The following is a 12,503-nucleotide window of genomic DNA, read 5'->3' as shown; positions in this document are numbered from 1 at the left end:
AATAATGATATGAAGCCTTGATTTTCCAGTTAGTATGGGTTGTAAAATATCCCTCGGTTGAAGAAGTGTGGGTAAAGGAGAATTTAAAAAAAAAAAAAAAGACAACACAGGCTGTTATTGTGGAGTTCTTGGAGTTGAAAAGAGTATTTTGGGAGCCCAGCTAGAACAAACTTTCTGTAGTTCTGACCAAGTGGGCGTTAAGAACAAAAACAGCCCTGTGTTATAAAAAATACACACACACACACACACACACACACACACACACACACACACACACACACACACTCTTCAGGTATCAGTGAGATAATCAAATGCCATCCAGGAAGTATTGTTTGATTAATGGATCATCAATCTATTTGAATCATCAGACACCAACATACTAAACAGAGGTTTTTACTATGAGACAGGAGTTCAGGAATTCTAGAATGTTATCACTTTCTCATACTTGACTGACCAATTCAGCGACCTGCCAGATGTCTCTGCATTGTGTATTCCAAAATATAACCCTGATTGATTGTGACATCAAATATAAAATGGATTTTGCATTTTCAGTTTTGTGAAATTGGCAGACCTAAACATGAAAATGCAAACTGTCCTTTTGCATTTAAACATGTGAAATAAGTCATGGTTTAAGTGCTTATCAAATAAAAAAAGTTGATAAGCAAAATGGATTTGTCCAGGCTTTTTTTCTGAACTATTTCATAGCCATCAAAAGCTGTGAGCAAGAAGATATAAATTATATATTTATTAATACATCCAAATCAGAGGACATTTAAGGTTGTTGTATCTTTATTTTTATTTATGAATGTCCTCACCTATGCTTGGAGCAATGATGTTATTTAGCTTTAATTACACTGACAAATGCCAGGAAATGTTTTAATTACGTCAATTAGTGGGGGAAATATATAATATGCATGGTATTGGAGCCTTGAGGGGTTATAAATGCAATTACAGTTAGGCACCCCAATAATCACTTTTGTAGCTGTATGTCCTTGTTGCCAATTAAGTGCAAATTGCATACACCCTTTTGCTGTTAATTGAAGAAACTGGTTGTTTTAAATCAACTGCAGAATAAACCTATATTGTACAGTATTTAAATACATATTTGTAATACCTCAGGAATTCTGCCAAGAATGCAGCTGATTGAATTAACAGTCAGAATGGACTGAAGAAAGCTGCTAAATGATAAAACATTTGTCACATGGGTGTGTAAGGTGAGGGGCCGTCTGCTGGGGCAACATCAGTTTGGCATATTATTGTGGAGAGAAGACTAAACCTGAACCAACTGGAGAAAGGAGGTTAGAAATTGATTTTGTCTTCCAGTTGCTCTATGCCATGCTGTTTATGCAACAGATTGGACAAAAAAAGATTTCACTGTGGTGTGCCAAGGCGCACGTCAGGTGTTCTTAATTGTCAACAGCCACCTGGCACAATACACGGCAACAAAATTACCAAGAACAGAAGAAGTAATCTACATCCCTTATATCCTTTCACTCGCTTAGCCCTCGACAGAGTTGGCAAAAAATGGCTAACTAAAGTTCAATTTAGTATTCCAGTTCAAAAAATCCAGTTTGGATCATGTGTTAGCAGTTTGTGCAATTTGACGAATTCCAAATAAAAATGCATAGACAATTTACCGTTTAATTCTTAAGAACTCTACTTTATATACACTTCTATTATTTCAAATTTAAAATGCAGAATTTAACTAATTTACATTGAAATTCGTTTTGCATGTTTTGCTTTGTTTATATGGAGATGTTACTCATAAAAATAAAAAAAATCATTATTACCTTTTCTATGACTTTCTCCCCAGGGATTCATCTGCCTATTTGTCTTGTTTATCTAATCTAATTTAACCTACCTCTGTTTGTCTGTCACAATGCAATCAAAGTTTGTTCTGTGTATTTTAATCTTATTTGTTTATTCATTTATCAATTCTTCTAATGCCGAATGACTATAAACAGAACTCTGCCCCTCTTTCTATGGCACAATGACATACTTTCCTGCAAATTAAGGGTGAACGTATTAAACTGCTGTGTTTTGGTGCTCACTTGGTTAAAGTGTATGCACTGTACCTTGATTACAGTTAGTTTACAGTTTTGGATTCAATCATATATGAAATACTGGTTGTCAGTGTCAGTAATATCCAGTGTCTTTATAAACAATGCTGGTCTTTCTCTATCTGTTAATCTGCAGATAGCTTCCGTTACTCCTGTGACATCTGTGGCAAGAAATATAAATACTACAGCTGCTTCCAGGAGCACCGTGACCTGCATGCAGTTGATGGTAACCAGGAGTTTTTGGACAATTTGCACGACAATTTATTTTTTGTAACTCCAAGACTTGATCTGAAAAGCCATTTATAAGTGAACTTCCTATTTCACAATGTTCCCTCGCAGCAGAGTCTCTACTTCCTGCAGCAGCAACAAAAAAATGAGTTGAATAGAAAGAGGAGTAGATCAGAAAAACGGGGAGCCTTTTTGCTAAAAGATAAATACAAAATACACTATTAAATGAGCAATGGCCTGACTCTAATAATAGTCTCTCAGGCGAAGAAGTGTATTTCTAGTTCTCACTTCAGTGGAGGTAAACAAGGCCCACTCTTACAGAATTAACTGTAATTTGACAAAATTCAATGTAGTCCTTAACAAGCACTTAACTCCAGAGTATCACTCCATGTAAAGTCATAGGAAAGAAGATAGAGAAGGTAAAAATATGTTAGTAAACAGAGGGATGCCCTTGCCACTCTCACCTGAAAAACAAATTGCTCATTTCTTCCTCATCTCCACCCACCACCTCTCTCAGATCCATATGAACAGGTAGTGTTGCCTGTGGATGGCCTTAAAGAGGAGGAGCCAGTTGAACCCTACCAGAAAATTGGACCAAGTAAGACCGTTTGATGCACTTTTTTTTTTAACTTAAGGCCTTTACACACTGGGGGTGTGACGAATAAACATCAGGAAAATGTGAACTATCTACCATGTCGGTGGGACAGTTTAAGGTCCTTCTGGGAAGCTGCTGAAGGGAGAGAGAAAATGACGGGAGATGCAGTGTGAGCAGATGAGAGAGAGCGATCGGAGCGCCGGAGAGTTAACGCATCTTTTGTTACTGTATTAGAACTATACTTATATCGACAACCAGTGAAGAAGCTAATATGTTAACAAGTAAAAAGCAACATAGACCTATTCTCATTTTAGTGTTGTCCATAGCCAACTAAAATATCCCCTTTCCTTTTACCTCAAGTAAACAGAGATAAAGTTACGCAAGTCAACAGTCCTTAACAACTTACAATTTCACTTTGTATCACTCTCTAAATTGAATCAATCTTCCTTCACCATTCATCTGTGTGTGTTGGTGTGCTTGTGTAGTAGCCCAATTCCAGACCAAAGATTCACAACGAGACGAGTTAAATCTTGCAACTACTTGCAATGCACCAGTCTGTAACGTTCTTAAACCTGCCAGTTCACACCAATGCGACGAGACGAGGCGGTGGATCATCTCCATAGCAACGACTTTGTACTTATGTCTAACTTCCGACTTTCAGGCTTTTTGTAGCTGGATATATAATTAGTTGTGTCTAAATATGAATGTGGATAAAGTTTGATAGTAAGATGCTGGCTACAGTTGCATTTCTAGTGATGAATCAACGAAAACGTTTTATTTCTCCGATTCACTGCTTTGCTTTTAGCCGCTCCCTCTCTTTAGTCACTCTCTAGCTCGCTTGACCACATAACGTTACCGTGCTCGCAGGCTCTCGTTGAGCTGTCTAAAACGTTGCCATTTTGACCAGCTGACAGTTCGTAACAGAAATAAAACACACACACTCCACACCGACACACACAGATGAATGGTGAAGGAAGATTAATTCAATGTAATTAAGCATTGCGTTAGTTTATGCAGGACACGGATGTCCAATGCCCACTAATTTAATTATCATTCCCACCAGTCGCAACCAATCACAGCCATTTTTCACATCAGGCGGTCCATTTAAATGTCTCCCTATTCCTCACTGCTTCCTGCTACTCCAATGCTGCCTCACACCGCTGCTACTGGCAAAGTTTGCCTCCACCACCCCAGCCTCCACTTTCCTGGTTTATAGTGTCATAACTTAAATCTGAAATTCTTTTAATGTCTTGGATTAGGCCCACTCTTGTCTACAGGGGGGTCTCAGCAGCGTGCTCCCTGCATCAGCTTAGTATGCTGCTTGGCTGATCCAGGGAGCATCATTAGAACAGAGCCTTCATCGCCAAATATAACTATATTTCCATTTGTTGCAATAGATGGTTAAATCTATGACGAGAGTGTTCCTGACGGAAGTGATTGATACAGAGTGCACTATAAAAAAATAAAAATCTATAATTTTTCTTATTTGTGGCCGCTTAGGAACATTTTGGGGTAGTTTCAGCCCCCCTAAAATAGGCCCGACGACGTCCATGGTTAACGGTGGTTAGCTCTAGAGACTCAGCCTCAACTTCCCATGTGCTGTCCGACTACGGTTAGGAAGCCAAAGCAGGAAAAGCTAACACTAAGCTACTGTAAGCTGTTATACTGAGTTTCCTTTTAGCGAAATACTTTGAGTGAACAGTTATGCGGTGTAGCCATAGGCTGTATATATAGTGTAGCATATGTCTAGGGCTTTTATTGTGATGGGTAAGAACAGAACGAGTCTCTGGTAAACTCAGCCTTTGTCAAGGTTGACAGTAGTAAAGTTTACCGTCTATACAGCCTCCAGTTGTTGTATTATGATCCTCATAATAAGTAAGTAACACAACATGGTTGGTTGATGCCTTATTTACATTGCAAAAGTTCTGAAAAATCGACCTTGTTCTGAAAAACAATTACTTCACTTTATCGCCGTGTAATATTCACGTTCTGTGTGAAAGTACTCATGACAAAAACAACAGTTCGGAAAAAAAATATTGACGTGCAAATTAATCACGCGGAAAAAAAACGTCCCCAGTGTGTAAAGGCCTTTAGTTTCACAGATATACCATGGCAGGACAATATTACAAAATGTAATATACATACAGAAACTTAGGCTGCAAATTGTAGCCCATACATTTGAGTTATACCTTCCAGATGAAATACATTACATTTGGATAATTTGTCAATGTAACCCCTTGTTTCAAAATGATTTGATTTTATTGGTTTTAGGTTATATTTCAATGATTATTTGAAAGGGGAAAATCCAACATCTAACATTTGCATCATTCGTTTGATTTTTCTTAACATGGCATACATTTGGCAGCTTGAAGTCCGTCGTGTCCAGTTCAGGGTACTGGACACCGTTTATAATGAACAAACTTAAGTCATGGTGATGATCCATGTTAGAAAAATAACACTAAGCATTTGAGCTAACTTCACACTGGAAAGGTTTCAGAACATGAGTCCAAAAGTCCTCCTTCGCAGGGGAAAAAGCACTCGCCCACCTCCGCAGAGACCGCGGGTTCAACCAATGGCAGCGGGTGTCCCTTCAAACACAATTGGCGGTGTTCGCAGGTGGGAAGCCTGCACTTGTCACTGCACTAATGACTCCTACTGATTGGGGGGGTAGCGTAAACCTCCACACACAGTGCAGGGAGACCCCTGTGTTTTTATGTTCTCTATTATTAAGGTATTGCTAAATGTAAATTTACAGTCAGTAAAACATAGCAGAATCACCAACATATTTGAAACGAAGGATCGTCTTCTCCACTCTTTGGACATCTTGTTTTTTGCTTCGCCCTAGTAAAATAATAAACGGTTCACAAAATGATTCAGTCCCCTTCTTTTTTTCTTTTTTTTTTTTTATTGGAACACAATTCATCCAACATACTGGACCTTAATTGATATGATACAGATTTTATCACTAACATGGATTTTGATGAAAACAAATGTTTGATTGTGTGTTTTCCTGTCTGCAGAAACTGGGAGCTATGTTTGTGAGTTCTGTGGGAAGCAGTACAAGTATTTCAACCCATACCAAGAGCATGTTGCTCTTCACACACCAATGGGTAAGTCTGTTTAGTTACAGCAATGTAGTATTGTCAGATTGGATGTCACCGGTTGGAGCACTGAACTGCAATTTACTCTGAGAATCTATGTTGATGTAGGCTCTTTTGATTTGAAGACATCACGGGTACAGGAATGTGGTAGCATGGATATGAGTAAATTTGGCCACAGCCAAACCGGTAAGATTAAAAGTAAGCTTTTTTTTTTTTTTTTTTTTATCCTACATTTTTATCAGTAGTTTCGTTGATTGATTGTATAATGCAAGGAAAAGTTTGCGTGCCTCATTACTCAAAACACACACACACACACACACACACACACACACACGCGCACACTTAGTTGTGCCTTCTTTGGATGGTAACTAATTGAAATTTTATCATCAAAGCTCAGTATCCTGCACCTTTAGAGCAGTATTGTTTTTTTTAAACTTTACTTTTAAAACTAATAAAGTATAATTTATACATTACATCTGTCATTAGGTAGAATTTGAATGCTTTATAATTGGCTGAGGGTGTCAACATGACAAATTGTAATATAGTTGGTAATGAGTCAGGTCAAAATTAAGCAGAGATTGGTGTTGATAAAATGGATAAACAACTGAGTAAGCATGATCAGAAACTAAACGCCTAATGCCTGTACTGTAGAATAATTTATTTTTAAAATGTCAGTTTGACTCTTATGTCGCCCACACGACCACAGAAGTGCAGCCAGTCGGTTTACTGTAATATTGGCATAGCTGGGTTTTAGGCCAGGGACCGTCACAATAATATCACAGTTCTGCTGTGAGGGCGTAGTAGGAATTCGTAAGAGCATGCCTCACTATTGCTAAAGTGTGTTACACCAAGCCAGTGGAAAAAGGATTTAAATTTACTAGTGGCAACCCTGCTGGAAACTATTAACCTCCTAGTGAATGGTTAATTGCACAATTTAAGTGATATGTTGAACGTTTTTTCTTTTCTTGTTAGGACTTTTTTTATTGCCTCGAGCACCTAAGCACATTAAAATGATGTTCAAAAACATTAAAACACTTATTACAGTCCACACAGATTCTTAATTTCTCACCAAATGTTAGTCTTTTAAAGCTTTTGTTTCCAGAAATATTCACAAACTAAAAGGAAACCTTAATTAAGTACATTTTGGTTCCTTTACCAAAGTAAAATCAAATACAACGATCTGTATTTTAGACTATTATTTGACCACATTACATATAGTCCATTGTCAACATTGCAGGCAATTTCTTGCTCCATTTCTTCACCAAAACTTTTTCCTGGGTGTCATAAATCATTGATTTTAGTCCAAATTGGTACTGTATTTCTGCTAAGAAGTGCTCTGCCATAAAGAACTATTTAAAGCATGGCATGCACTCACATCTTAGAAGTGGGTCAAAAAGATGGAATGAATAGGAGAAATTAAAACCATATTAAAAAGTAATATGAAAATTTGGATCCTTTGTCAAGGCTGTTAGCGTGATTGATTTGCCTGCCGCAAACTAAAACTGAGATTAATAATAATTGCATGTCATTGACTTTGCTCGGTCTTAACTGTTATGTGGGTTTTTAGCTTAAATTAAGAATATTCTTCACGTTATTTAGAATGGACATGTCACTCAGTGTTTCTCCTGTGTTTTCACTTACAGACAGTCCATTCAGGCGGAAACTGGAAGGTGCAATTCAGTCTAGTCTGGTTGACACAAACAGTTCACAGAATTCAAGCGGTGAGCTCTGAGTCACTTATTTTATGTGGATGTGTGTGTATTTGTGTGGAAATGTATCACTTCTGCTCGAACGGTGAAATGTATTTTCAGTTCTGCTACAAAGCAGGTGTATGTTAGTGTCAGTATAGATAGAAACAGTATTCCTGCAGACAGTGTTTTGCTGATGATTGGGGCTTAAAATCGAAATGGAGGGGGAGTAGCTGATGTAAAGAGGTTTGTGTGACCTACCTTGCATCAATTGTTACTATATAAAACTCTGTCCAAGACTCTCATGTTGGATCCCCTTAGGCTCTAACACTCACTAACATAACCTTAACACTGCCCCACATCATGGCAGTGACTCTAAAAGAGACCTGTTGTTAAAGGCACAAAACACATTTTCTTAATCCGCTTCTTACTGGGAGCAATGCTATATGAACGTATTTTCTGCCAGTGTTACAAAATTCTTCTTTTTTGTCATAAGTCTGTGCCATTTTGTCTTTCTTTGTTTCCCTGGTGCTGGAATCAATCAATATGTCCCTGTAATAAATGCAGTATTTAAATTGGTTGTATACATCACCATCACTCACTGATCAAAATGTGGTAACATGGTAACAAATCAAAGACATCTAGAGTATATGCTCTTTGATTTCAAATCTTGCTTGCCTTTTTAAAAGAATAACATTAAACACTAAAGCCACATACTGAATAAACAAGGGAGGGGAAAGAGTGATGGCCCACTGTGTCTGTAGTTTTAACTCCCTCCCTGTTCTCTTGTCCACAGGAACTCCGAGCCCTCTGGTGGCCAGCACCTTCTCTACAACCCAGAGTAAGTCCAACCCCACCTTCTGCTCAAAGCAGAAAATATGCATGCTGCCTCCATCTCATTTCACCTTTTTTTTCTGGTATGCTTCAATTTTTGTTAATCTGTCATTGTTTGGTGCAAATGGTTTCTCTGTAATCCATTGTGATTAAACAGATTGTCCACATTTAGCTTCATTATCACGAGGGAATGTCTGGACAGGGTTGTTAACATTAGCCATATTGTACATCTGCATTGTGTTCAGATAGAGCTGTGTGTTGTAATGACTGACAAATAAGCATCGCCTGACTCATACTGGACAAAGATTGTTGGAAAAACTGTTTTTAAGTGTTTTTATTTTAACATGTAAACATGAATTTGTTTATTATGTTATGGTGTTATTTATGTTGCCTTTATTAGATAGAACCGAAAATAAGGGGAGATATTGAGAGATGGGGAGGGGGAATGACATGTAAGAAAGCATTTTCAAACCAGGAACATTGTAATTACATGACCAGTGCCTTAAACCCCACTAGGATGCCCCAACATACACATTTTAAACATTTCTGCAATTATTTTCAAAGTAACCCAAAAACGGCATCACACTTTTTCAGAAATGCGACTGCAGAAATCACAAAAACAGCAACATCTTGGTGGAACTGACTTCCAAAGTCTATATCAGGGATATTAGAGGCTAGTAGATGTACAGATGCACAGTGTATTAATTTTCTTCTCCAACAAAGAGTCAATGCTCTTCTGGGCCTTGTGATTTTTTAGAACCCTACACTTGTGGTGCCTGTGGCATCCAGTTCCAGTTCTACAACAACCTGCTGGAGCATATGCAGTCCCATGCTGGTGAGTCCACGACTACAAATGCATGTCAAGCTCAACAGGCACCCTGTTGTGGGTGTAGTGGCTGCAATGCATGTGAAAGTCTGTATGATTACACATAATCCTTATAAAGGTATAGGCATTAAACTCTTAAAACCACACTATTTAATATAAAGTTTCAGGGAATATAATGTAATATGGGTTGTTGCAGATCTGGTTCTGAGGCTGCTGGATAAATTTTTTTTGTGTTCTGTTGCAAAAGCTTTGGTGCATTGTACTGTATATGTAACCATAAACAGTAGTGCATTATCTTTAATTATTCATTTAGCACATACAATGTCAGAACTAAAGACCAACCACAAGCCAAAAGGCATGTAAAAAAACAACTAAAATATTAAATAAATAAATAAAATGATATAAAAAAAACAAGCATAGGGGCAAGGGCATTCGATTTTTTGCTGTTTGGCGTTGCTTTTTGATTTCTTGCTTTGACACTGACTTTAAATAAAGACATACCCTTCAAGATTTGTGGCTGATCTTATGTGAGAATTGACTGAGAAACAAACCTGTTGAAATTATTTTTGTAAACCTGGTCAGCTGATTTTGAATGCACAATTTGTTAATGATAGACTCTGAGAAGCCAAGTAATGCATTTTTGTCTTTTCTTTTGCTGACACGTTTTGTTTGTTTAATTTTGTGTCATTCTTTTATTCTTTTCATTATTATCCACTGGAAACACTTTCTCCATTAAAACCATACAATATTGTCGCCTCTGCCTGATGTTCCATGTCTGTATCTCCTCAGCGGACAATGAGAACCACACCAAAGGGGACTCGCCCAAAACCTCCTCAGCCTCCGGTCCTCAAGAGCAGCTGTGGAGAGGCTCTCAGGCTCCGGCCCATTCCTCAGTTAAACTACAAATCCCGCCTCAAAGTATCTCCCAGAGAAACCACACAGTCAGCCGTAAGTACTGCAATCAACTTCATTCATTTCACACTGTTAGAGTTACTGTATATACGGGGCTATGAAACTGTGTTGTTAGAAAATTGTTGAAATGGAATTATGTAGCCTCTGGTGGCTTGGTGGTTAAGAAGCATACTATATAACTGCAACATCCCTGCTTTGATTTTTGGTGAGGAGCTTTGTTGCATGCCCAAGTAATGCCAAGTATAGCCTCTAAATCTTCCCTCAGTTTAAAGAGAATCTGGTCTGTAAAACAAAGTCAGGTTATGTCTTTATTATTCTCTATGATTCAGTATTGTCTTTTCCTATCTAAGATACCATGTTTTCTGCCAATATATTGAAACAAAAGAACATTAACCCTTATTATCTTTCTTATGTTTACTCTGCTTTCCTGTCCATCTATCTGCTCTCCATGCTGGCAGAGAATAACGGACTACCTGAGAAGGAACGACAGCAGGTGGCTGAGCGCCTCTTACGGGTAATGTGTTCAGATCTGAGCATGCTAAACGTGCTCAACAGCAAGGACTTCCTGAAGTTGGCACAGACCCTAGTGGATACAGGTGCTCGTCATGGTGCCTACTCCACCCGTGATGCTTTTGGCAACATGAGTGCCTTGGCACTGCGCCAGCTGCCCCGCATGTACAACCAAGTCAAAGTCAAAGTCACATGTGCTCTAGGCTCCAATGCTTCCCTTGGTATCGCTGTCACCTGCCACTCCCAGACATCAGGCCCAGATGCTTGCTATGTTCTAACAGCCTACCAGGTGGAGGGGTCGAGACTGAAGCGCTATGTGCTCGGTGTGAGGGAGGCTGAACTGAGGGAAGGGCCCGAGCAGGTTCACCACTGGGTGCAGAATGTGCTGTCTGAGTTTGTGATGTCAGACATTCGCACAGTGTATGTCTCAGAGCCCAAAGTGTGGGCAGCAGGGTTTGCGGGATCGCCACTTGGTGGTGGTGGCCGGAGCAGGATATGCTTGCGATGCGCGGGGTGTTCACTCGGGGCAGTTGTCCAGGCTGTTCTTGGAAAGCGCAGTCTCCAGGCTCGAGGCCTTCATGAGTTGTCTGAGCTTCTGTCAACGTGCCGAGACATTGCCTCCTCCACCACGCTGTCCCTTCGTGAGGAACAGTGCACCAACACATCCACAAGCACAACTGAGGAAGGTACACAGGGCAGCCCTGCACAATGCCCCAACCCTCCTTGCTGGGATCGTATGGCTGAAGCTCTTCTGCAGGTTCATGCCCACTTTGAACAGATTTGTGAGGCTTATGGGCGCAGTAAGACCACGGCTCCTCTCCTCCAAGGTCTCAACAAGCATCTGCTAGGTACGCTGGCTTGTCTGCTGGCACCTCTGCGTCTGGCAGCTCTGGAGCTGAGCAGCCAGAGGAGACCGACCTTACAGCAGGTGCTGCCCGTCTACCTACGCTTGGAGAAGTTTTTCACTTCCAAAGCTGGAGAGGCTGGAACCGGCACGGCTAGCAAACTCTGCCACTACTTCCTCGAAGCACTTAAGGAAAATTTCAAGGTACTGAACTGTTATTGCTTAGATGAAGTTTCTTAAATTAACATTTTGCTCTAAAAGTGATAAGATTCCTCTGAAATTTTGTAAGGAATAAGGTTCTTGAAATATACAAATGCTGGTAGTTTTGATTGAACTTTGCTTGAATAAAATAGTCAAACTGTTAAAGTTTAGATTTAAACCAAGAACTATTTGAAAATTAGAGTTTACAGATCTGACCAGACATTTGATGCCAACTTGACAGTCTGTATGATTAGTTCTGAAAACGTATTGAGGTTCAATACCCAGCCCTAGTAAAGCCTTGATATATAATGAATGCATATGAGTTATTGGTTTAAAGGACAATTCCGGCGCAAAACGAACCTAGGGGTTATTAGCCAATGTGTACCCACTCTGTCGCTCTCTGGGACATGTTTTCATGCTAATCAAATGAGGTTTTAGCTTGAAAGACGCTAGCATGGACCGCCGATTAGCTTACAACTCTAGTATTCGGGGCACAGGGAACGTAAAAACAAATCACTATTTATACCACTAAAAAGGCTTAAAATATCACCAAACTTCAACAGTAGCATAGTGAGGGTCCCTACATGTTAACTGAAGCATTGAGAACTTTGTAAGTGTACCGACAGTTTATTGAAAAGATAGATTATAAAGACACTCGCGTTCATGTTTACATGCGTCTTGGAAACCAGACATGACTTACAGCT

The 12,503-nt window shown here is 39.3% G+C and overlaps 1 protein-coding gene across 8 annotated transcripts in view; it reads left to right on the top strand.

Moving 5' to 3' along the window:
• znf618 (zinc finger protein 618) overlaps positions 1 to 12,503 on the top strand; it is a 41,085-nt gene that overhangs the window by 23,018 nt on the left and 5,564 nt on the right. For 4 of the 8 annotated variants that reach the window (XM_078272306.1, XM_078272305.1, XM_078272303.1 and 1 more), the window contains 10 exons: positions 2,197 to 2,286; positions 2,806 to 2,886; positions 5,410 to 5,499; positions 5,904 to 5,993; positions 6,093 to 6,182; positions 7,628 to 7,705; positions 8,469 to 8,513; positions 9,264 to 9,341; positions 10,122 to 10,280; positions 10,703 to 11,802. In XM_078272306.1, coding sequence (XP_078128432.1) covers positions 2,197 to 2,286; positions 2,806 to 2,886; positions 5,410 to 5,499; positions 5,904 to 5,993; positions 6,093 to 6,182; positions 7,628 to 7,705; positions 8,469 to 8,513; positions 9,264 to 9,341; positions 10,122 to 10,280; positions 10,703 to 11,802 — 1,901 coding nt within the window. The remainder of the gene's footprint in view (positions 1 to 2,196; positions 2,287 to 2,805; positions 2,887 to 5,409; positions 5,500 to 5,903; positions 5,994 to 6,092; positions 6,183 to 7,627; positions 7,706 to 8,468; positions 8,514 to 9,263; positions 9,342 to 10,121; positions 10,281 to 10,702; positions 11,803 to 12,503) is intronic. The other 4 variants (XM_078272304.1, XM_078272309.1, XM_078272307.1 and 1 more) reach the window with 4 other exon arrangements.

Source organism: Sander vitreus, chromosome 16 (genome assembly GCF_031162955.1).
Source record: "Sander vitreus isolate 19-12246 chromosome 16, sanVit1, whole genome shotgun sequence".
Taxonomy (NCBI): Eukaryota; Metazoa; Chordata; class Actinopteri; order Perciformes; family Percidae; genus Sander; species Sander vitreus.
Note: the sequence above shows the minus strand (reverse complement) of the source record. Positions and strands in the feature narration are given on the sequence as shown.